This window comes from Diabrotica virgifera, chromosome 2 (assembly GCF_917563875.1).
Source record: "Diabrotica virgifera virgifera chromosome 2, PGI_DIABVI_V3a".
Lineage (NCBI taxonomy): Eukaryota > Metazoa > Arthropoda > Insecta > Coleoptera > Chrysomelidae > Diabrotica > Diabrotica virgifera.
Window position 1 is genome coordinate 206,993,487 of NC_065444.1, and position 27,861 is coordinate 207,021,347.

The window sequence follows — 27,861 nt, forward strand, 5'->3', positions numbered from 1 at the left end:
GTAAGTATTTGATCTAAAAGAATATTGTTAGCAAAAATGTAGCATATAAAAAAATGAAACAAAAATGAAGTTTATCGACCCAGTAAAGGAAAAGTTGTAGCTAATGAAAAGTTTTTCTTATACATCAAATTCCAAATCGAATATTTTAACGTGAAATAACCAAAAAATGAAATACTTTTCGTGGAAAACTCATTAGAACTTTTTTAAAGTGTTTTAAAAAAAACTTTATTTTTTTATTTAACCAAAGGTTTTTGGCATTAAACCTAAGCCAGTTACCCTCAAAATACTGTTAATCCCATTTTTTGCTAAAAAAATTGTGAAAATCTCTCCCTATTTAGCACCCCAAATGAAACTTCACTATCGCTTTACAAATTACTTAACTTTTTATATGAGTAAGTTTTACAGGTTCAAAGTGCTTATTTTTTAAAGGGTTCTAGTTGAAAGGGCTTGAACGAGTCAATAATCACGAGTGTACGCAAATTTTAAACAGCCATATCTTAACCAATTTTTGTCGTAAAGAATAAAGCCAACATATTTATAAAAGCAAAACCCACATTTCTGTACTCTTTGAGATTTTTCGTATCACCAATACTTTTTAAGTAATTTTGAAAAAAGGCATTTTTCCAAAATAAAAAAAACTTTTGTTACTATAAAATCAAATATTTTCAAAAATAAGAACTTTGAAACGGTCAAACTTACAGATCATATAAACAATAAATATTTAAAGTAAATAGTAAAGCGCTAACGATAAATTTTATTTGGGGTGCTAAATAGAGGGAGATTTTCATGATTTTTTTACCAAAAAAGGACCAACTTTATTTTGAGCGTAACTCTTATAGTTTTGGTGCTAGAAACTTTTATAAAAAATAATAATAAAGCTTTTTTTTGTAACACTTAAAAAAATTTTAATGAGTTTTTCCCGAAAACTGCTTAATTTTTTGGTTATTTCAGGTTGAAACATTCGATTTGGAATTGGACGAATAAGAATCATTTTTCATGAGCTTCAACTGTGCTTTTACTGTGTCGATAGACTTCATAAATAAGTACACCATTTTTTTGTATCTTATATGCTACATTTTTGCTACAAATATTTTTCGATATCTAATATTTAATTCGATAAAATGCTTATTTTTAAGTTATTTGCGAAAAACCCTTTAAAAACGTGATTTTTTTTTGTTGAAAAATAAACATTTTCACTCGTAAATGACTTGGAAAAGTATTAACATAGATAAAGAAACTCCATAGAACAAAAGTTGCTTATAATTAATCAATTTATACATTTCCGGACTTACTTTAAACGTGTGTTTTTGACCCTAAGAAGTGGTGTCACCCCCCGAAGTAAAAGCAATAAACGGCATAAGACCAACTTTAAAGTGGAGTGTAACTAGAACCTAAGTAAAAATTGTCAAGCAAATACGTCCGTCGTGACGCTGATAATTTCACTCCAAAACTGTGAGTTACTGAACTATTAGTGTATTCATGCATTGTTTATGACGACTTACATTTTTCATCTTTATTGGTATGGAATAAAATAGATCAAAAATTACTAAATGATTACATTAATACATAGTATTATTCCATGAGAAGAACAACTTTTCTTCGTGCACTACTATCAGCGAATATATCTACAATTTTATTAATTCGGATGGGCAACTTCATTTTCAATACTGCACTGCTTAAAAAACGTCTGTATGCGAATAATATAACAACACATTTTTACATATATTAGACGAAAGATGGGGCCCCTGACATATTGTATGTATCTCTGAATAATTGTATATATCGAAATACTAAACGTAGGTAGCGATTAAAGAAGAAACCCATTTCCAGATTTAGAAATATTGTTCTAAAGTTCGGCAAATTGCAATTCTCAAACCTTTCAATAGTCAGGTACAAAACATTATAGTTTATTGTCGTCACCATAAAAGTTCGAGAGACCGGAAAGGATATATACACACGTAAAATAATATATAACAGATTTTTACATAATATCAGACGACAAGATGGGGCCCCTGATCGATTGCTCTGTTTCGCCCCTGGAATCCACCAATCCAGTGTTTCAAGAGTTTAAGAAGGTATAGAGAAAGTGGATTAGACACAAGAAGACCAGGCCATATTACAGCTAGAAAACTGCGAAACAATCTTTCCCCAGTACGTAATGTTCGAATAAGTGCCAATTCGGTTAGAGCAGATCAAGGGAATTTGGAATCATAGCCAGAATTCCTGCTACTGCTTCACTGTTAACAAGGGCACACCGTATGGGTAAAGCACGTATAAGTTTTGCACCAGAACATGTCGATTGGGATATTAACGACTGGACTAATATTATTTTTATTGACGAGTCAAGATTTTCACTTTGTGGATCCGATAGAGCTTTGTGGATCGTCTCAAGACATTTTGCTCTGTCGGATCCACAAAGTGCAAATATTGACTCATCAATAAAAATAATATTAGTCCAGTCGTTAATATCCCAATCGACATCTTCTGGTGCAAAATTTAAACGTGCCATACGGTGTGCACTCGTTAACAGTGGATCAGTTGCAGGAATTCTGGCTCTGATTCCAAATTTCCTTAATCTATTTCTAACCGAATTGGCACTTTATGAACCGAACTTTATGAGCTTAGAGCTGTAGAAAGATCATTTGGCAGTTGTCTAGCTGTAACAAGATGTGTACAGAAAGTCTGAAGATGTAAATAACGTTCATCTGCGGGTTCGTTCACCTGGGAAGTCCTGGAGCTGGTCTTCTTGTGTATCCTCCACTTTCTCTATACCTTCTTAAAACACTTGAAACGCTGGGTTGATGGATTCTGATAACGTCAGCAAGATATTGCTGCGATTGTCCATCTCCAATTAGTAGCAGTTGTCTAGCTGTAACAAGATGTGTACAGAAAGTCTGAAGATGTAAATAACGTTCATCTGCGGATTCGTTCACCTGGGAAGTCCTGGAGCTGGTCTTCTTGTGTATCCTCCACTTTCTCTATACCTTCTTAAAATACTTGAAACGCTGGGTTGATGGATTCCGATAACGTCAGCAAGATATTGCTGCGATTGTCCATCTCCAATTAAAGTTACAATTTTTGCTGCTTGTTCTGACGTTATATTACTCATTTTTTGTAAGAACGCACCACCTCATTGAAAACTCAAGCAGATATAGTCCACAGATCAAATTCTCGAACACAAATGTCCAAAATAAATTTTTTGTTTTACCGACACTGTTTATTTTTCGGTAAAAACACGCTTCAACTTGAAATGTTATGGGTTTGTAGACACCTAAAGAAGACGATAGATGAGATTTATAATATTCTACTAAAAATTAAAAATTATTTTTAATTTTTTTTTCAGTTTTAAAAATTATGCGATACTTTTTGTGATTAGTGTATTTGAAAATTTAAGTGCTTTATATACATATACCAAAATAATTATTATTGATCAATGAGCTGTTAAAAATTCAGTCAAATAAATACTACTGATCTAACTTGGGGAAAAATCCCCTACCTACATTAAAACTAAACTACAATATATTTACACTTATTATTTAATCCTGTCTACGAGCTAGCGTGGACCTTTCGTGGCGATGAGGGAGGTATCGACATATCCTGCGTCCTTACCCTAAGAGCATCTAAGGCATTGGGGGATAACTGGGAGGGACTATGGATTTCGGGACTAGAACTCCTCGAGCGCTCCTCTGGCATAGGTACACTTCCTACTAGGTTTAGGGGTGGTACTCCCCCTCCTGCCAACATGTACTGTGACAGAAACGCGTGAAATGTCGGCATATGGGTTTTGGGGGGCCAGTGGAGACCTAACGCTGGGCTAAGAATTGGTGGGAATGGGACAGATGGCCAAAAGTGTTCGCTAGAAACTGGGGGCATGCCAACTGGACCGTGGATTGCGAAATCTGGTAGGCCGGGTTGGTCTCCGGGATGCATGAATGATACTGCTTCTCTGCCCATAGCCTTTTCGCGCTTTCTCCATTTAGCGCGTCTGTTTTGAAACCAGACCTGGAATAAAAATATTTTCGTTTATAACAAATTTTAAGTCTAAGCGTAGGTAGTATAGTCACTTTATTTTGCAGTATACTCTATTTTTTATTGTAAATGTAAAAGAGGATATACAATATAAAAAGGAAACCTGACCAGATACAATATTTCAAATTTGGCGCCCACCATGTTATACAAGTATTATATTTGGATTTTAGATATCAAAAACTCATAATTAACAAAAACATAACCTCCAGTAAACTTTATGCTTGGTAACTTCTGTAGTCCACAAGTTTCGTATACTAATATAATATTGAATAGTGTTTCTAACAATGAGACATCTATATATTTCTTAGATCAGATATCCACATGTTCTCTCCATGTTCTAACGTATAGAGCAGAAACATTGACTCTTACCAGAATATTAATCAATAAGGTACAAGTGGCACAGTAGTCCAGAGTAATAAGGATGTTCTCGGGACACTCAAAGATCCAGGTAAAGTTGACACCATCTATCTATCGCCCGTCGGCAAATTCAAACAAAAATATAACTCCAGACCATATTTTACAACTTTTAGTCCAGACAAATTAATATATGTATTTAATATATTTTTACCACCAAAAATGAGATGTTTTAATCAAATATTGCTTCAAATATAATCTGCAGAATAATTTTGAATCACGTTCCGCTAATGAACTTGCTTTTTTGTCCTTAAAAGTAGAAAAAAGTTTCAATTCTATTGCTTAATATTTCATCTAAATATAATCGTCTAACAATTTTAACTGTACTAATGCCCAAGTATACATTTTTAAGTGTTAAACTGATTGATTTACAATAAGTAACCCGGTTGTAAAAATACCGGCGTGTGCCTTATCACAAAGGGACATCCGTTTACTCGAATTTCATAACAATACAAATGTTATCTGTTTGAATTTGCCGACGGGCGAAATATCTATGGACCCGACTTTAGCTGACTCTTTTTTTAGTTATTGTAGACCTATAGGAAGAAAACCTACCTGTTTCCTACCTAGAGTTTGCGTTAGTTTTTTAATAATTAACAATTTAGTGCAAAAATCGCGATTTTTTCGACTTTTACACTCCATTCAAAAGCTAAATAGTTTACCTAAAATTACAAAATTCAGTTTTTAGAACATTGAAAATCCTTCAAAATTCCGGTCTTTGAAAGTTTAAAAGTTAATTTGTTGCTACGCAAACTGCAAAATAAGTGAAAATCGTTATTTGTTAATAACGTTTACTAAAACTACCTTGGAACTTTAGTGTTTCACCCAAAGTTGGGTATTGGCGTACTTAACAAACATTTAAAATTTGAGACCGATCCATTAATTAGTTTAAGAGTTATTCTATTTGTTTATCCCAGAGACCTTTATTTTGCAATACGATAAGACAGAAAATAATGAAGATAGGGCAATTCTGAGTATTTTAAATAAAAGTAGAAGAGTGATAGTATCAAAATGTATTAAAAAAATATAAAAAAATTATTAATATAGTCAAAAATCCTCATGCCAAATTTTTGAAATTTTGTAGTTTATAAACATTTAGAATAACTTTAAAAATGTTGTACGTAGGAACAATCTTTTTATATATTCGAAAAGATAGTATTTTAACATGAATTTTCAAACAAAAAATTTACCCTGAGTTCATTTGGGACAAAGTTAGCCATATGTTTTTTAATTCCCAGTTATTTTTGTTTATAATAATATAGGAATCTCATAAGTTATAAGATAAGTCATTTTATATATTATAGAAAATGACTTATCTTATAAACTATTAACTATTCTTTTCACACAGTCATACCAGAACCGTCGTCATTGTCTCCTTCGTCTATTTCTGTCATCCCTTCGGAATGTATTTCAGATTTCTTCGTTCCTTCCTATATCCCTATATCCCGAAAACTCTTTACCGTTACCATTTTCAAAGTGTTCATCGCGGCCATTCAGATTAATTTCAGCTTAACACATATAGGAAATATGTGGGAAAAATACATCTAAGATTTCTTTGCTAACGAAAGAACAGAACCACAAATGAGTACAGTCCAAAAAACAATACTTAGGTATATTTTAACATCAGAAATTACAAAAGCAATACATAGAGCCAAGACATGAGAATGTAATAAAATCCTAAAAACACTTTAACTGTAAAAAGATAAGGGGATACCTAAAAAGTGATAAGGGGATACGTCTTAGAAAAGCAGATGTATTGAAAACATAACATAAAGTACTCAGGTCCACGTAGAGATGTTAAAAGTTATCAATGAATCTATTTTTGAAGAAGCATTACTATCTGAAAGTGAAGGAATGATAATTAACGGAAGAGCTATTAACTATCAACATAACATATCCAGATGACACCGTGATTATGACAAGCCCTCCTGAACAACTACAACTAGGTACATACTCGTATTACTAAACAATACAAGCAGTTTCTGTAAAAAATATGGACTAAAAGTGAATAAAAATAAAATATATGATAATAACAACGAAAACAAACATACAAACAAAAATACATTTGGGGATGAATCGATAGAAACGGTTAAAGCATACAAATATATGGGAACCTGCATTTCAGAAAATAATGATCAAAGAACAGAAATAAGGACCAGGATAGAAATAGCAAGAAATGCATTTGTAACAATGAAAACAATTATTCTCTCCAATAAAGACCTTAGATTAGAACGTAGAGTATCAGTCTCAGGTAGTATAATGACAATTGGTAGGTTAAAAAATATTACCTGTCTTATTAGCTTAAAAATAAATAATTACTGGAAGTAATCAAATAAGAGAGCAATATTTAGTCATTCTAACAATTATTATGTTTGAAAATAAAATTTACAATGAAATGTACAAATACAGACTAAAAGTTTAAATAATATGGAACAGCATTTTAAAAAACAACAAATTTAATGCGTTAATGTCACTGAAAATGATAAACAGTAAATAATGTATCAAAGACATGCCGTATCGCTTATCATTGTTTAACTTATTGTGGTTTGTATGGACAAACGGCCTAATTTTGCGATACTAGTTTCTGTGAATAAAAAAGAGACCTAGTATAAAAAGTAGTTCGTGAATAATTCCATGGATGTGCAAGGATCCGTTTGAAAACTGTACAACATCTGAAACAATTGCAACCACAGGCCTCCCCTCAGTTCTTGAAAAATTAAAAATTAGTATCCAGCAGCACACTGCATGCTTTCTGCTTATGGTCTGTGCGATTCGGGTCATTGAATCCATAATACTGGATAATAGCGGACATGAATCGCGTCTTAATTGGTAACAATTTGGATAATTAATCTGGCTTGTAACGGCGTAAGTAGCATTGCAATTGGCCATTGTTCGCCACAATAGCAGTAATCGGAACTGGTTCCGGACCCCAGGATTCTCTGATGTCTCATTTAGAGTGCCTTATACAGTGAGGGACTTAAATGCTCTAACTCTAAGTTCAGATTTTAAATGTCTGCTTCATTAAGAGATATATTTAAATTAGGATCTAATACAATTTACTACATATTTTATTGAGAAATGAGCCACAATTTGATTTAAAAATGAAATTTATTGACGTTTCGACTCCCACTTTGGATTTAGAGTACTGGACTGCGCTCCCTGTTCTAAGTGAAAAATTAGATTGTTTTGCCTTCGCATTGCAACTGAATAAAAATGGTATACATTTTTGTTTTATATTAGTATTACTCCTATGGAGTAACTACGTTTATTTTCCGTTGAAACTTTACCAAGCTGCAGACGGGGGTTGTGAATTGCAACTTTTTAGAATTCCCTTTTGTCTTCACTGCAGCATCCATCTGGCTTGCAAATTTTAGAAGCCATGGAGGTGTTTCCAGGGAAATGGACCAATAAGTTTTCAATTTAAAAATCTTTTAGTAATATTTTTAATATTTTTCAATATTATTAATGTTGCTATTAGGATTGAAAACTTTACCCTTAAATAATTTTATCTTTTTATAATATTCATAGCAATCTGAAGCTTGCAAAAACTAAACGCATTTGGAATGTTTACTCATTGGATTGAGATCCGGGTATTCTGGTGGCCACGGCAATACAATAATTTTTGCGTTGGTCAACCAGTTTGTCACAATACGTGCAATATATGGACCAGCATTATCAAACATGAGGCGAAAGTTTGTCCAAAATTTCCAGCAAATGTGCGATGCGTTGAAGAATGCCGATTTTTTCATGTTAAAACATAATAGGTATTGGTATTATAATGGTATATGGTATACAGCCAACTAGTGGGACTTTGCCTTTCAATATTCTATAGGTAACACTTAGTGTTAACAAAACGATGGATATAGCATCAATTAAATCGAGCCTACCAAACAGTCCAACTACTATGGTACTCTAACTCTAAGGTTTAAGCGTTTATATTAGTAAAATAAACAGGAGACAACAATATTTATTCTATAAGTTTACCATAGTTGTATTTATGTTTAATTTAGCTATAAACAAAATCTTGTTCATCTTCCCTTTATAAGAAATTCTGAGTGTTCATTGAAGGGCTGAGACCTCTATTGAAGGTTTTCACTTTATCTTTTGGGCAATCTTCTGAGACATTTGCCGATTGGTGTCAGAGGCAAATCTACGGAGAGGCAAAATGGGGAAATTTCCCCCTAACAAGGTCCAACATTAAAGAAAAAAATTATTGAAACATTAAAGTATATTTGCTGACATGAAACTTAAGCCACAGACAGACAAATCCAACCTAATAAACACGCTAGTTAGGAAAAGTACTTATACATATACAGCTCCCGGAGCGAAACATGGCCGGTGATAGAAATCCTGTCTGTGTAATGTTTAGGTGGGTGTACGACAGACGACAGCGTTTGTCGTTGGCCATGGTCTATTCCGGGAGCTGTAAGATATTATTTATGTCTTTCATGTAGTTTGGGTTTGTCTTTTTTATGTCTATCGGTTAGTGTTTCGTTGGAAAAATTCCCTCTTTCCCCTCCCAAGGCAAGTATCTATATCCGCCACTGATTGGTGTCGAGTCTTCTTTCTGATCCATCTCTCATTATTGTCTTACACAGGCTTTATACATTCTTGACTTCAATTTTGTTTTTAATACGTTGATTTTGTTTAGAAATATAAAAGGCAGATATCAGGCACTGTCATTTAGTAATTCTTGTCTAAGTACACTTTCGCTTCAGAGCATCATCAGGGCATTTCGTCAGCAAGGAAGATATACCAGAATGTCGTAGGTCGTAGACATCAGGCCCGCCGGCAAGAGGGGTCAGGGAGGGTCCGCCGACCCCCCTGTATAATTACAGCTTGATATTATTGATACATTTGGTCAAGATCGAAGGAGATTACAGTTTTTATTTACCGATTAATATTTTTTTTGTATTATATATGATTATTAAAATAAAAAATTTTCTTGATCTTTTATTCATTTCTAGAATAGAAAAGCGACTTAAAGATTTTGAGCCACCCTAAATTTTTTTCTGGGGGCGGCTCTGGTATACATTTGCTTAAAATTAACGATACAAATAATTAATAACATACGCTGGAAAAAGGGCAAACAGATTAAATTATTTGAATACTGCTACATTGTTCAAAGTTTAGAGAAACAGTAATTGATATTATGTAATATTATTCGTATACATCACGAATTTTTGAGTAGTTAGCGAAATGTTTGAATCGTTATGTTGTTCTGAAGCTTTTCCTTGTGGCATTTTTACAATGAACTATTTTTAATGGGAATTAAGCCACGATTAGTAAGTAAATAACATATCGAGTTAGTACAAATTTTATATTTTATTATTACTTATTGTATATCTATATATTATTTTTAATATTATTTATAATTTAAACATATTAAAGTCAGAATTTGGTATTAGTTTTTTGAAATTAAATTAAATGTAAGACCAAATACTTACGATGTCGGGATAGTATCACTAGGTTTTTTCCTGGTTTTCCCTCTGATTTATTATGAAATCTCTAACGCGAGAATTTTACTCTCATCGTTGCATTGGGTTGTCTTTTTAAAGACAGATCACATGCTATGATTTTTTTGTGACGGATATTCTTGAGTTGGGATTGATTTCATGTAATAGAATGAACTATCTTTTAGTATAGTCGTCCCAGGAACGCAACTCATAAATATTGGCGATATCATTTTAAAGTCTTCTACTTTAAAATGTATAATATACGTCTGAATTGCCAATATAAATGAGTCAGATTAAATATTAGAAGAATTTTTTTTTACATAGCAACAACATTTTTGTTTATTTTAGTAGTATTTTGTATTTTGACAACGAAACCCGATTTGGGCTTCGAAACGTTAATAAAATCATTTTTTGCTAAAATTGTGGCTTAATTCCCATTAAAAATAGTTGTTTGAATCGTAACATCAACAATGAATAAAATTCGAATTTTACCTAAAAGCTTTGTATATTAGGCTATTGATTATGTACTATAGAAAGGAACTACAGAGTGCTACCATTTAAAGAGGCACGTTTTTGAGAAATGGGTGAATTAGTCCCTGGGCACAGGTTACATTAGGGTGAGTTCTAGGCATTTTTGGTACAAACACGTCTACATAAAAATTGTTCCTGGTTAAATTTCCTTTCTAAATATAGCTTTTTAAAGTCAAAGATACTTTTTTTTACAAACATATATTCAAAAGAAAAAGCACAAAGGAACCCAAAACAAAGAAATTTTGTTTTTTGTCCCATAACTTTTGTCCACGGCGATACAGGTATAGACATTGCTTCACAGAAAAAAAACTTACACATTTTCTCTTTAAAATGATGCTTAGTAGAGGTCATTGGGATTTACAGTTTTCGAAATATGATTTTTCAAAGTTCGCCACTCACAGCAATTTTGGCAATTTTCCTTGTTATTTCGCAAATATTGTTCTGTAACTTTCTGCGCAACTTTAGGCATATGCAATGGTACATGTAAGAGGAATAGAAATCAATTACCTTTAAAATGTTTTACTGTATAATGTTGTACGACTTCTTTTAAAGAGGTTATCTTTTTCAAGGTTTTATACTTTTAATGACTTTTTATATTTTTTACGATTATTTTTTAAATTTCCCATTATGACTTTTTTTTCCACATTTAGGTATATATTATATAAAAAAAAAAAGAGAAAGCTTATTCTGTTTACTTTAAAATGGTGTATTATAAAAAATTCTAGGATTATTTTTGAATAAGATATGCTTTTTCAAAATGTAATAAGTACTTGCAACGATTTTTGATTTTAGGATTATTTTTTAAATTTCTCATTATAACTTTTTTATGCGATTGTGTCTTATGATTGAATCTTATTTTTTATAGGTAATACTTTGGATCCACTTGACACGGCCCGGCACAACTTCAAAATATGGATTAATTCCAATATTTACTGTCAAAGCTCTTGCACCTCAAGCTTTGCTTGAAAAATAGCATGTAAATGTACCAAAGGATGTACAAAAAACTGCGGTAGTAGGAAGATAGGAATTATTTGTTCAATATTCTGTAAAGGGTACATATGCACGGATACTAATTGTAGGAACTCTAAGACAACTGAGGTGTCAGAGGAAGATATTGAAGCTAATGCTAACGAAGAGATGGACTTTGACTTTGAAAATTTTTTAAATGTCAACGTTTAAACAATTTTAACTAAAGTGATGTTTTCTAAGACTAATGTTTATGTAATTTTTGTAAAAGAAATAATTTTAAATAATACAGGTAAAAATATATCAAAGAATCACTCGGTTTCCATTATTTACATATAGATGATACACCATTGTAAATAACAGAAAGTAAGCCCTCTTTATTGAGCAATATATAGTATATTCATGTACAAGAAAAAAAAAGTTATAATGACCAATTTAAAAAATAATCCTAAAATCAAAAATCGTTGCAAGTACTTATTACATTTTAAAAAATAATATCTTATTCAAAAATAATCCTAGAATTTTTTGTAATAAGTACACCATTTTAAAATAAACAAAATAAGCTTTTCTTATTATATAATATAATATATACCTAAATGTAGAAGAAAAAAAGTTATAATGAGAAATTTAAAAAATAATCGTAAAAAATGTAAAAAATAATATTTTTTTATATTAGGTATTATATGTACAGGGTGTCCCGAAAAGAGTGGTCATAAATTATACCACATATTTTGCGACCAAAAATAGTTCGATTAAACCTAACTTACTTTAGTACAAATGTGCTCATCAAAAAAGTTACAGCCCTTTGAAGTTACAAAATGAAAATCGATTTTTTTCAATATATCGAAAACTATTAGAGATTTTTTATTGAAAATGGACATGTATCATTCTCATCGCAGGAACATCTTAAAACAAAATTATAGTGAAATTTGTCCACCCCATAAAAATTTTATAGGGGTTTTTTTCCCTTAAACCCCCCCAAACTTTTGTGTACGTTCCAATTAATTCATTATTGTGGTACCATTAGTTAATCACAACATTTTTAGAACTTTTTTGCCTCTTAGTATTTTTTTGATAAGACAGTTTTTATCGAGATGCGGCTTATTTTTTAATATATTTACATAAAAATTTTATGGGGGTTTTGTTCCTTTAAACCCCCCAAATGTTTGTGTACGTTCCAATTAAACTATTATTTTGGTACCATTAGTTAAACACAGTGTTTTTAAAACTTTTTTGCCTCTTAGTCTTTTTTTGATAAGTCACCTTTTATCGAGATGTGGCTTCTTTTTCAAAATATACCTAAAAATGTAAATTATAAATAAATTTTCAGATTATTAACAGGTCTCTATAATCGTACTTAACCATATACAAATACGTGGTGGATTCGACAAATATTCAAAATATCTCGATAAACAGTGGCTTATCGAAAAAGTACTAGGAGGCAAAAAAGTTTTAGAAACATTGTGTTTCACTAATGGTGCCACAATAATAATTTATTTGGAACGTACACAAAAGTTTGGGGGGGTTTAAGGGAACAAGACCCCCATAAAATTTTTATGGGGCGCACAAATTTCACTTTAATTTTAATTTAAGATGTTGCTGTCCTAAGAATGCCACATGTCCATTTTCAATAAAAAATCTCTAAGAGTTCTCGATATATGAAAAAAAATCGATTTTCATTTTGTAACTTCAAAGGGCTGTAACTTTTTTTGTGTGCACTATTGTATATAGGTAAGTGAGGTTCAATCGATTTATTTTTGACCCCAGAATCTGTGGTATAATTTATGACCAATCTTTTCGGGACACCCTGTATAATAGGTATATAACATATTATATAATAATATTATTTTATTTTTATATTATATTATAAAAAACCGTTAAAAGTATAAAACCTTGAAAAACCATAATCCCTTTTAAAAAAGTCGTACAACGTTATACAGTAGACCATTTTAAAAGTAATTGATTTCTATTAATATTACGTGTACCATTGCATATACCTAAAGTAACTTAGAAAAAAGTTACAGAACAATATTTGCGAAATGACAAGGAAAATTGCCCAAAATTGCTGTGAGTGGCGAACTTTGAAAAGTCATATTTCGAAAACTGTAAATCCTAATTACATCTACTGAACAAAATTTTAAAGAAGAAATATGTAGGTTTTTTTTTCGTAAAACAATGTCTATACCTATATCCTCGTGGACAAAAGTTATGGGACAAAAAACAAAATTTCTTTCTTTTGGGTTTCTTTGTGCTTTTTCTTTTGAATATATTTTTGTAAAAAAAAGTATCATTGACTTTAAAAAGTGATATTTAGGTAGGAAATTTAACCAGGAACAATTTTTATGTAGATAAGTTTCTACCAAAAGTGCATAGAACTCACCCTAATGTAACCTGTGCCCAGACGCACCGACTTTAAATGGTAGCACTCCGCGGTTTTTTCATATATAGATGTCCATTGACCATATGAAATAATAAAACCCCGTTAACGTTGTAGTTCCTTTTAGTTATCTTATTTTGAATATAATCAATAGCCGTATATAGGCATAGGCATGTTTTGAATGAGACTTCGAATACACAGTTCACATACGTAATACATCGAAGTTCAACTGTGGCACGATCTTCATGAAGAGATGTGTGAAATCGGGCTAGTACATTACTGCTAATTCTATATCAGGGATAAATGATGAAAAGCTGTCTCTTTTATAATTGCCCTTTTAGCATCGATTTAGATAAGCTCCACTACACACGCAACAAAAGTTTCAGTGAATTCGTTAGCCCCTCTCCATTTATAAACCTTCTTAGTACGCGATCAAAACAGTGTAATATGCTATAAATCGGATTTGAACAAGCGGTCGGCATAGGGTATACGTATTACAGTTGATTGGCTGTACGGCCAGGTAATTGTGAACAGCTACCTGGTGATTTGCATAATTATTTTCTGTAAAAAGTAAGTTTCAATTGTATGTGCAATTCTATGGAGAACAATTTCCATTATTGCATGACTTATTAATTGTTGGATTTAACACTTTATAGTACTTCGATTTAACACTTTACATGAAGTACAGAAAAATATTCAGGTATTTATACTTTTAAACATTTACATTGCAAAAAGTAATAAAATAAAAAATATTTATAACAGCAGCAAAGCTAATTGGGAAAAATTCGCAGATAAAATGGAAAAAGATAGCCAAAGGAACCAAAAGCTATTTTACAGAACCGTGAAAACAATAATAAGAACACAAAACATAAAACATGAAACAAAGAAGCGTTAAAGATGAAATTGGAGACTAGAAAGAAAACAAATTGAAAGATGGAAAGAACACTTTGAAAAACTATTAAGGGTATAGGCGCAAAATGTCGCCTGTCAAAATTTTCAATGTGTTTTAAATGTATTCATTTTTTCGAATACTGAGAAAACTAATAAGTATTTTTGAAAATGAAAAATTACGTGGTTACAGAGGGCCGAAAGTCCCTGAAAACTTCTATAGTGTTTATTTTAATAAGTTACAAGGGTGAAAAAAAAAAAGAGAATTTAGTGTGACTTTTAATCTCAAATATCTCATTCAAAAGAAAATTTTTGATTATTCTAAGGGACTTGAGGCCCTCGGTAATAATACAGTCTTTCATACTGTGCTTAAATTTTTCAAAAATATTTATTAGTTTTCTCAGGATTCGAAAAAATGAATACATTTAAAACACATTGAACATTTTGACTGGCGACATTTTACGCCTATGCCCTTAACGGATAAAAACCAAGACGGCATTAACAAAGAACAAAATAATATTTGAGAATACAGAATATAATACAGAAAACTCAATAAAAGAGTAAGAGCTAGAAGAAACAATAAAAACGTTGAAGTATCGAAAAAGCGCCTGGAGTGGATGGAATAACAGCAAAAAATGATCAAAACATGAGAAAAATGGAGATCACATATTATTAAAAAGAATGAATAAAATACTCGATAAAAACGGAATAAAGATAAATAAAGATAAAACAAAGCAAAAGTTATACAGATAGGAGAAAAAAGAAGAACTTAATATAGAAATTGAGGAAACAAAAATAAAACAAGCTAAAGAAATAGCACTAATAGAAAAAGCAGTAATAATAAAAGAAACAGGATCTGTAAAAGCAGCGAGTAGAGAAAACGATACAATTGTATCCTACAATGAACAAAACATTTATATGCAGAAAAGAAATATCGCGGAATACAAAAATTGTAAGTTTTCAAAGCAGTTTATAGACCTTTGACTTTGACTTTAGGCGGCGAATCTTTGGTACTACCTACTAACCTAACCACAAAAGAGCAAGTACATGCTGTAGAGATAAAAAGAAAAATAATAAATGGGTTGCACATGTGAGTCCATCTCAAATGAGTTGCAAAAATAAAATTTAGACTTACAATCTGCTTTATTGAGCCAAAAGGATGACCGGTTTGGAACACTACATGGATTACTGTCCATTTTCAGGTCTCCCGTAACATTGACTCACCATTTTGAGTCGACTTTGGTATACTCTAGATAGAATACGTAGAAAAACGTAATAAAACAAACGATATTGTCAGAACGGCGCAATAAGGGTATTGAGATGGGTTGATGTACAATCCGACAAGCGAGAACTGGCTGGTGACCTTAATCGTGGGTGTCACAAATGCGTGGTTGTCGTATCAAAAATTTAGTTGGGATCTGAAAATTACGTTAGTAGATATTATTTACTACGATGTGAACTTAGCCGACAGCAGTAGAAATTAGCAATCCCTTCCAATTTTCAATTTGTTCTACTCGCAACCCGCCAGCACTCACTACTTGTAGGATTGTATCTCATATTTAAAATGCTATACACGGAAGAGAGAAGGTAGCTTAAGAAAACTTAATACAGAAGAAACGGAAAACGAGACTACGCAGCAGACAAAGATAGATCATAGACAAAGATATATGGATAGAACATTACCGAGAACTATAGATAGAAAAGCCATGATAGAAAAGACATGAATTTGAACTTACTAATCAACAGACTCGCACTACAATGAAATATCATACAGATGAGAAGAAGTGTCTCTAGATGAGTTACAAGAATCCCTAAAACAAATTAAAAACCGAAAAGCAGGTGAACCAGACATCATGAACATAAAACTTATAAACCATGATAGACTAATATTAGAACTGAGAATACTACATCTATTGAATGAATGTGATATAGTAGTATCACTATATCAAAAAGGAAATCAAAACTCATGTGGAAATTATAAAATATATAAGTATGTTACACACATCATACAAATTATATGGTGGACTTATAAACAATAGGACAAAAACAATCGCTGATGTGCCACTATTATAAAACAGAATTCCACCATAGTACGGCAATTATTAGAGAAACTACATAGAGAAGATAACATACAAGTTCATATTGCTTTTATTGACTACGAAAAACCCTTTGAATGGGAAAACAGAAATACTTTGTGGAGAATTATGGATAGACCAGGTTATCCTAGAGATGTTATAGAAGTGATAAATGGATTATGTTACGAAACAAAAATAATCATAAATATTGGAAAAGATACAACTGAACCATAACAATCAACGGAGGAGTGAAACAAGAGTGTAGTCTGTCACCGACCTTGTTCAATATGTAGGGGAGAGTTGGACAAAACCGGGTACCACTCCAAAAACCGTCTGTATCTTTTGCTATGTGAGAGTAGCAAATGTTTGCTGCAGATTGAAATATTCTCAAATGACTTAAGTTTATATGCCAATATAAATTTTTAAAAATATTCTTAGATTTTTAATTTTTTTATTTTTATGAAAATATTGCAAAATACCCGGTTTTGTCCAACCGGTATGATAAAACCGGGTAGTAACTTAATTACCCTGTAAAAAGACTAATGGGCAGAAAATAAAATATTTATTAAAAGTATGTGAACAAAAATCGAAAAATCTATGAACAGAAGTCACAAATAAAAACTTCATCTACATCATCATAGGCACTACAGGCGTCATAAGCCCATTTGGTGCAAGACACACAATTTATCCAGCCTTCCTTCGCAATATAATTTGAAAATAGTTAATTGTAATATAGACACGCATCGTCATTATTCTCTTCTTCCTCCAAACTCTCCAAAATGTTGTTTTTGGTGCAGCCCTTTTTACCACGTTTTTTCTTTTTTTTTTTTTGTCCAAATCATTTAGTTTTAATTTTTTTTCGACTGGAGATTTTTTTAAATTTTTTCTACTAGCTTTCTTACTAGCTTCTTCAACAGAAGAAGCCACATGTTGTAGTTAACTAAAAGCCAAAAAACCACTGCAGAAACTGGAAGTAACAATAGGTCTGATAAAATCGGGTACCCGGTTTTGTCGATTTTCGCACTACCCGGTTTTTTCAAACTCGTAAACAAGACATTAAATGTTATTTAAATTTTTAAGTTATGAAATAATATTCAAAATTTTTGGCCAAATTAAAGGTAATATACTATACTCCGTCTACCGAACAGACGGAGTAATCACGTAAATAAATCGAAATTTTTCTTCAAAATACCTTAACTCACGCTCTAGTACACAATACCATTAACAATATATTCGGTACTGGTGTTATCGCTATTGTGTACAAGGGCGTTAGTTAAGGTATTTTGAAAAAATATTGTGATTTATTCACGTGATTACTCGGTCTGTTCGGTAGACGGAGTATAGGTTACATGTATTAAATTTTGAAATGGCCATTAGTTATTCATTAGAGGAGAAAACAGCTAGAAACTTACCTCAAAAAATCGAGTTTCCTGCATCAAAAAACAGGTGAGGTCTACTGCTCCGGCACAGATTACTCAAATAAGGTAGAAATGAATACACACGACTGTTGGTGGTAAAGGGACACTAATTTTAACATTATCTAATAGATAGCAGCAGACAGTTAGAAGAATTAAGGGGTACCCGGTTTTATCAACCTACCCGGTTTTGTCCAACTCTCCCCTAGTTAACTGCAGACCACGAGGAACAAGAGACGTAGATAGACCCAGAAGAAGATGGCTAGAAAGAAAACTAAACTGGTTGCAAGCCTATTCCTTGAGGTGTAAAGGAAGAAGAAGTAGAAATATAAGCGGTGTAAGTATAAGGTATTTAGAAACAAAGTTTTCGCGCCAGAATATGTATTTGTAATATACAGGGATAAATAGTAACAGTATGAATAGTAAAAAACCGGACAAAGCGAAGCAGCACTTTTAAAATGAAGAAAAACCGAAATCACTTTTCCGATTTCAGTTTTCATTTGAGATTCTGTTTGTTTTCGTTCTACTTTTTAAATTAATATTAGATATTTATTCTTTAGTGTTTCCAATATAATTTTTTATCCGATTTTTGATTCACATTTGGCAAGTCTCAAGATTATTTTTTGGGTAAATTATTTTTATCAGTGTATTAAAATATAACAAAACCTCGTTGAAATCATAAGAGCACTTAATCTCTTTCTGTATCAAAGGGTTGCAAAATTACTACAAGGACTACTTTTTTAATTATTCAATTACCCTTTTTGTATATCGCGTACCGATTCTTAACATTTGAGACACTTTTAATAATGAAGGGTAATTATTCAATCATTTCTAATTAAATACCTTAGAGCAGGTGGAGGATGCTTTATGTATGAGGACAAAAACGTTTAGCTCAATTTTTAGTTAAACGCATGTGTTGACGAACTTTTGAGGTCTAGAAATTTAGACAGAAGACACAGAGAATGCAATAAAATAAAATCATAAGGCTTTCTTGAATACTCTACAAAACAAAACACAAGAAGCTAGATTAAAAATTATGTAGAAAAATGTAATAAAGCAAAACATATTGTCAGAAAGACACATCTTGACATATATTTATATCCAATATTGAAATTGAAAACGACACACACAAAAGACAGAAGATAGCTTAAAAACGCGTAAATAAAGAAGAAAAGGATATTGTACAGCTACACATAAAAGACAAAGATATATGGATAGAAATTACAGAGAAATATGGACAGAACAAACAGAGAAATAGCACGAAAGGCATGAAAATGAGTTTGAACTTATCAATAGACGCGAACTTCAATGAAACATCATACATGTGAGATGAGATTTCGCTACATCAATTATACGAATCCTTAAAACAAACGAATAGTCAGAAATCAGCAGGACCACACACCATAAATACAGGACTTATAGCCCGGGAGATAGTGTCAAATTTAACCGGACCATTTTAGCATGGCTGTTTTCTTTTTATTTGGTTAGGTGTTCCAAAGCTTATTAACAAATGATGTGTCAGCTGGCCCAAAACCGGGGATTTTAGCCAAGAAAAGGTAAAATGTGAAACTTGATGGAAAATGGCTATAACTTATATGTCAAATATTTATCACCGTGACTTAAGTGTATAATAGCCAAGGATACCTAGCTACTGGCTGTCACCCAGACGATTCGGGTTCAAATCACGGCCCTGAAAATCTTTTTTTTTTAAATTGACATTTTGATTTGAAAAATAATTATTTTTTGATAATACCACGTTTTTATTATTTATACGACACAATATAAAAAAGTCTGTATGTCTTTTATAGAATCGTAAACTTTGCATTTGATCATATATATTCAGCTGACGCTTATTTCTTACAATCTAAAATTCATAAATTAATGATTTATATTTTTTAATCTTTGCCCAACTACATAGTTCATGAATATTTTTTTTATTATTAACTAGTTGACCCGGCAAACTTCGTACCACCTTAGAACTAAAAAATAATGTTTAAAAGTTAAATACCTAAAAATTACCAGAAAGCCAAAAAATACTCAAACATATTGCGTATACTTTTTTTCTATTAAACAATATTGTTTTTGTGCTGTCTGCGTAAATAATGATTACTTAGATTGGTCGTATTAACTCAGATACCTTCCCGGGTTCATGTACAACTTTGCTTGAGGCAATCCTTGTAACGGCATGTAAGTAGATTAGAACAATATTACTATCTCTTTTATTATTACTACTTTGAATTTGGAAGCATATTTAAGTCAGGTTATGTTTATTTTGTTTTTTAATGGTTAAAAATTTTAATCTCAACAAATTCAAACTGTATGCACCCATTTGCACATACATGCCTATGAGCATTTTTACTCATAGGTTTGATTTTGTATATACCAATATTCTGAAATGTCAACAGTTGCAAACCTTTATTTCAAAAAATTTTATAAAAAATTTTTTAAATTTGGCTTTCTATTAACATCTCTTCAATCAGACACTGGTCTAACACAAGTTTTCTCTTATTGTAGCATTTAACTACTTGTAACGCCGACCTGAAGATGATCTGTATATTGTAGAGATCGAAACCGGTCGTCAAAGTATAATTAAATGATTGTGAGTAAGTCTGTGTTTCATTACTATATTTAATATGGACTCACATATGCAACCCATTCAATATTTGTTTTTTTAGTTCAATAATATATACTGATATTATAATAAACTTTAAACAATATCGAATTTTTAAAATACATAATATTTTGGTTATATTTTTAAGTCGTTTTGATTAAGTCAAACGGTTTGCATTTTCTCAACCTTCAAAGTATCCAGAAGGCAAGTTTTCAAACGGCGACAGTTCAAGGACAACTGAAATTATTTGTAAGACAAAAAAATGTAATTATAGATAGGATAATCCATTACAAAAAATGCCATTAAAAACGGTTTTTATGTACCAGTAGTTTTCGCTTTTTTGTCTAATAAGAATACTTACACTTATTTCAATTATTTTCGCATAATCGAGGAAAAATGTAGGTTATTTTCTTTTCACTTTTATTTTTTCTTTTATATAATATGCTATTGAATTTATAAAAAGCAGGTTGTGTCTCAATTCAACTTACAATTGAAATTTGAAAATAAACCTTTATATTTGAAACATACTTCTTAATGAAATAATTAGGTGAATGTATAATGTTAAAATTGGTATCCGTTTGAAACTACATTCTACTTTCTTTTAAAATTTCAAAGCAAAAAATATAGTTTCATTCTTCACATCTTTATTTATTTCAATGTACATTTTATTCGAAATGGTTTGGTTCAAATTATTACTACCAAAAAATCAAGACCAGCAAGACTCTTGCAACAAGCCTAAGACCAAGAACAAGACCGGCTAGTGCAAAACCTAGACCAAGACTGCCTTTTAGCTGCAAGACCAAGACCAAGCTTGCAAGAACAAGACTAAGACCAAGACTAGCCTGGTCTTGGTCTTGTTCTTGTTTTGCTCATCACTATTGGTTTTCTATTCGTCCTTTTATCAATCGACCTTACAAACTCCAATCTTCTGGAATACTTTTTTGGTTAATTAGATATTTATTAAAGATCTCCGCCAACTATTCTATTAGTATTGACGATTGTGTAAGTTCCATTAATTCAAAGGGGAATTTTTCTAGGATCTGTGGTTTTTCCGTTATTTAATTCCTTTATGGTTCGTTTTATCTCATTCACACTGAATGATTGTACTTCGTCTTCATCTGTTGGATCTATTCTGAAGTCTCTGTAATTTGCTTCGTAATGTGGTCTTACATCTTACCTCCCTCAATAGGGACTTCTAATATTCTTCTCATTCTGACATACTTATGGAGTTTAATCCCCATATTCCTTTATGCTATTTTCTGATGTTTCCTATAACTTCCATGCTTCAGATACTCGAGTTCCACCTCAACAACAAAACTAATAACAATCAAAAATCAAAAGAGGACAAGGGTGCAGTTTGTTACCAACGCTGTTCAATATGTAATTAACTGCAAACCGCGAGGAAGAAGAGAGGTCGGTAGGTTCAGGAAAAGACGGCTACAAAGAAGACTGAACAGGTTGCAAGCCTTGAAATTTTCAATGGTCTGAAACAAGCTTAATGTACAGAAGAAGAGGAAGTAGAAGAAATAATAATAATGTTTTCAGAAACAAAGTTTTCGCATCAAAATATATATTTGTAATATACAGGGATAAGACGTAACAGTAAACAGTACGAAAACTGTTTATAAACTAAAAATAGATAGTTCCCTGGGTTGGCTGTATACCATATAGTTAAAATCCATAAGGAAAAATTTCCCGTAACTGGCTGTATACCTTTAATTACAAAAATTGAAGAAAGACTTCTATGTAAAGTAAAAGATTGTAGATAAAAGATTCTAGAATCCACGCAGATCATGAAAAATCCGGAAATCTGACACTGGTTTCGTTATGTTGACGATTGTTTAGTTTTTATATCCGGTGACTCCAATTCAGCCGATCTTCTTCTTTCAAAAATCAATCAAATCCACCCTAACATTAAGTTCACTATGGAACTTGAGTCATCCCAATCAATCAATTTTCTTGACCTCACCATCATTAAACGACCATTTCGACTTCAGTATATATAGGAAACCAACACAGACTGATCATGACATACCCTTCTCATCCAACCACCCCATTTCACACAAATATTCAGCGTTCCATAGTTATATACACCGTCTAGAAACCACCCCCCTATCACAAGAAAATTACAATAAAGAATTAAAGATCTTGAAACAAATAGCCTTCAGCAACGGTTATGACCCCAACATCATAACTAAACTTATCCACAAGAGACATTTCAGAGTCTTGAGAGAGGCTGCGTTCCCCAGAGATGCGACCACCAGACCCATTTATACTTCTCTGCCATATCACCAAGAGCGTTTGTCCGGAGATATTAGAGATATTATTAAACGATCTGTCGACAACATCCAAATTTCCTTTAAAGTTCAAAACAATCTAGGTCAATGTCTCTCCAACTCTAAAGATCCTATCAACTACATGAATCGTAGTGGAGTCTATAAACTACAATGTTCCGATTGTGACGCCACATATATAGGAAGAACCTGTAGGTCACTTGCCTCCCGTTCACTCGAACACACAAAAAGAGAGAATACATAAACTTTTTCTCAACATCTAAAACAAAACAACCACACTCTTAATATACCGGACAACGTATCTCTAATTCATAACATTTCCCAAAAAAACTTTCTACGGTTGGACCTTTATGAGGACTTGGAAATAGTTAAAGAAAAACAAAGAAGTCCTAATTGTGTTAATCGTCATGTGTCATTCAACCGTGACTTTCATCCCTTACACCGTCAACTTTTTTCATAAATTACTCTTTGTTTTTCTCCTCTATATTTTTTGAGTTACAACATTTAATATCTATCAGTCATTTCATAAACGTTACATTTATTCACTCCTCCTTTTATACTAACCTTTCATTCAATTCTTCAAATTCCGCTTAATCTAATCTATTTTTTAAACATTATATCTGTCACAATTCCTACACAACTATATCAATATAACCTCTCACTACACTTTAAGTCCATCTATTTGTATGGGTCTTCATCTAGTTTCCAACCAACATTACACAACATTCATTCCATTAACATCAACTCAACCTTTTACTGTTTTAATTTCACATATTCACCTATCTTTCTCATCTTCTTACCTATCATCACCATCATTTATTGGTAGCCGGTTGTGGTCAGACTCCTGTGGTTCTCAGTCTCTCTCTCATTTCTTTCACCAATCTCAATCACTCTGCTGTCTGATATTTACAATTGCACAACTTGATAGCATACATTTACTTTTCACAATCTAATCTTAACTTTTTAACATAAGAAAACATTTTTTCCTTTTTAATTTTGAAACAACAACTTTTACTCAACACATTCTTTCTTTATTTTCTCCATGAAGGTAATAACTTAGAAAAATCTTACTTAATTTTTTCATTGTCCTAGATATACACATATATGGACAGAATAATATTTTTCTAAACATTTTTATAACAACTATCAGTCCTAATCAGTGTGGAGTAAACCTCACATACCCCATAAACTTTAATATAGTATGAATTTCAGTTAAATTAATTCATCCTCCATATCAATATTAAAATATTAGACATATAGAGCTCATTGTCTCATAATTTTACCATTAGCTATACCTTTGTTGCCTTTCTCATTTCATTGCAAGAGTGGCAACTTCAACCTAGACATTGCCTTCACTATGTTTAATAGTATTGAAAAAATATTCACTTATTTTCTCTGCCCTAAATGCATTAGATCATATGGGCAAATTATTATTTTTCAACTATTAAAAAAAAATAAATTTTATTTAAAATACACTCATGTATGGTTGGTTGCCTATCTTTGATAATGCACTTATTAAACCCCACTGACAATTGGCTTTCAAATAACGGTACTTCCACTTTGTATATCATTCTTGGTAGTTTAATAGTGAATACTTATAATCCCAGCATATGATGTTTGTTATTATCGTATTTTGCTACAAATAAATTTTTTAAAACTATTGGCTAGTGTACCTAACTACATATCAGTTCACAAATCTTCATGTTGGACCGTCTGTCTTGTGCTGTCATCAGTCAGAAACGCTTTCTTACCTGTCACCTGTAATTAGTTGGCTTTCACCTTTCTCTTTGTGAAGACAGAGAAATCAACTCAACCACCCACATACACGTGGTGGAGTCATATAATGCTGTGAGGTATATCTTTTTCATTTTCACCCATCGCCAGGGTTTAACATAATACACGCCAATGTAAGACTTTTGGTCGGCGTTTTAAGGGTTTTAACCTATGTATTTTTGGTGGCTTAGCATGTAGAGCTTGTAAGTATAACCTAATTTTTTATCTTGGTCAACCTTTAAATTTTTTTACTCTTGTCTTCACTAATTATGGTTGTACTTATTTTAGGCTTAGAACACTGATGATGCTCTCTTTAGAGCGAAAACGTTCTGACTTTTAATGTAGCCCTTTATTGGGGTTTTAATAAATATACCTTTTACACAGAAGTCTTTCTTCAATTTTTATATAGTTAAAAAGTTTTCGTTTAGGGTTTCATCATGTTCCTAGAGATATCTTCTAACATCGCCATTAAGCCTTCTTAATTTCAACACACTAGCATATAGATTGAATTATAATTACAACCACTGTTTGGTTCTGGGGCTAGTTAGCAAGTATATGAGTTCACTGATGATGGACTGATAGGTACGAAAACGTTCGTTCTGAACACATTTTATACAATCCATTGGTATTTTTGAGTATTATTATATTATATTATACCTATTACATAGAAGTTGTTTTACTTCGGTGTTAGAGTTTTTTAAAACTGTTTATGTTTTTGCTCTATTTTTTTAAAGTGATATTGTTGTTTCTCTAGTATTTTATAATATAATTCTTTATCCCTTCTTTGATTCTCATTTGGCAAGCCTCATAATATCGTATACATGCGCAAGATTATTTGTTGGGTAAATTATTTTTATCAGTGTATTAAAATAGTACAAAACATTCAGTTTGTATCAAAGGGTTGCAAAATTACAAGGACTATTTTTTTTAATTATTCAATTACCCTTTTTGTATACCGCGTACCGATTCTTAATATTTCAGACACTTTTGATAATTAAAGGTATCTAATTATTCAATCATTTCTAATTAAGGTGGAGGTTGCTTTTATGTATGAGGACAAAAACTTTTAGCTCAATTTTTAGTTCAACGCATGTGTTGCCGAACTTTTGAAGTATTTAATAGACTATATGAAGTTTGTAGTTGTTGGTAGTTATTAAAGTTACATTCTTAATTATAAGTTGGGTTTCGTTTGAACTATAACATTCAATGAAAAATTTAAAGCGCAAAAACTTTAAGCGTTCCTAATCAAATACTAATGAAGGGAAATTGTTAAAATGTAAAGGTGTCTCCTTATTACTAAAAAATCATAAATAGCCTGATAAAAATAAGGAACGTGAATGCTTTTAGGGGAATTATTTGCTATGAATGTAAAACAACTCACAAAGGAGTTCATTTGGAGATAAATCTGATTTACCGTTTGTGGTCTCCTTGACCACAAGAGAAAATAAGGCATGGAACGAATGATATGGAGACATGAACACGTTTAGAAGGAGTAATAATTTGTCGGATAGGAATAACTTTTGAGTTTATGGTAATTATGGTAATATTTTGGTGGGCACTGATAAGTTCGTCGACTATCGCAATGGATTTTAAATAAAGACAAATACGATTATTTCAAATTCAAGATGCAAAGGTAATATTTTTGGGGGTAACAATGTCACCTATTGCTTTTATAAAAAGAGCGACATTTGGAATAACATGTAACATAATAGCTTGATTTTTATGAGGAAACGTAGGAGGTGAAGGTTTAGTTAAAGTTGCAGCGACATAAGACATAGTACGAGTACACATTGTTACGTTATTTTTTGAAATTATTTGAGTAATTTAAGAGTTATTGGAGGTCATTTTAGTGAGCGATCCTCGATACCAAAACCACTACACGTAAATTTTTTTAATGCAACAGACGTCCCAGTAGAACTCTGTGGATAAATTGATTGAAAAATAACAGTTACCTGGTATGAGATAATTAAATATTTAAAAATGAATAACCATTTTCAATTTCGTTGCAAAACGAAAATACAGCCGAACCATATTCCAGTCCAATCAGAGAGTGCAGCAAGCACCTCTACCGGTTTCGAAACTTATTAGTCTCTCATCAGGAGGCACATATGCTGCTCTCTCTGATCCAACCAAAACAAACCTCAGCGTGCAGTCCCGGATTGCAATGAACGAAATGGCATAGATGCCCTAGCGGCAACTGCTAGCAAAAAGACTAATTCACTCTAATGGCATATAAAACAACATAATGCTATTCTACATCCCACCAGAATGAAAACAATGGGAACCTTCTCTGGTTACACGTCCGAGGCTTCTACAATTTGCAAGCCATACGGATGCTGAGACTAAGGAAGATGAGAGAATTCTACAATTTACAATTCACGTCCCATGTGCTTAGCGCGGTAAAGTTCCAACGAGAATGGTTCCCAATTCACTTATACTACCACTTGGCGATCTATAAATACCCACTATTCCATAATATGATCCATTAATTACAACATCCAAAGACAAAACCCACAAACTGTTGTCAATAATAAATGTTTTGATATTATTGACTTTTATGTATTCTTTCGTATAAATTAGAACTCCTCCTGTATGACGACTACTAGAATCACAACGCGCCATTACATATTCAGGGATCTGTAGCTCAGAATCTGAAAAATCGCTAGTGATACAAGTTTCCGTTAAACATAAAATGTGTGGGTCATATACCTGAACATAAAGTTTGATTTCATCGCAATGTTTATAGTAACTTTCAGCATTAATACAAGAAAGAAGAAGATTATCTGTACACTTTTTATTTGTGCGTGTAATATTTGAAGGCGTCTTTGATGTCTAGATATTATACCCTATTCTTTCTTTGGCTTTTAATAACTGTCTTTGATAACTACTACAATTTCTATCAAATACATTATGGTTATAATTAACATGTTTAAGTTTAAGAATTTCATTTGCATATTTACAGTTAACACAAGTAAAATTATCGTTAGTAATTCTGCACTCATCTTTTTTGTGTTGACCTTCACATAATGGAC

The 27,861-nt window shown here is 31.9% G+C and overlaps 1 protein-coding gene across 1 annotated transcript in view; it reads right to left on the reverse strand.

Annotated features, from left to right (window-relative positions):
• Positions 1-3,157: 3,157 nt before the first annotated feature.
• Positions 3,158-27,861, reverse strand: part of LOC126879775 (aristaless-related homeobox protein-like) — a 97,662-nt gene continuing 72,958 nt past the window's right edge. The window contains exon 3 of the mRNA XM_050643025.1: positions 3,158-4,002. Within this exon, the coding sequence (XP_050498982.1) occupies positions 3,547-4,002 (456 nt within the window). The 3' untranslated portion in view covers positions 3,158-3,546. The remainder of the gene's footprint in view (positions 4,003-27,861) is intronic.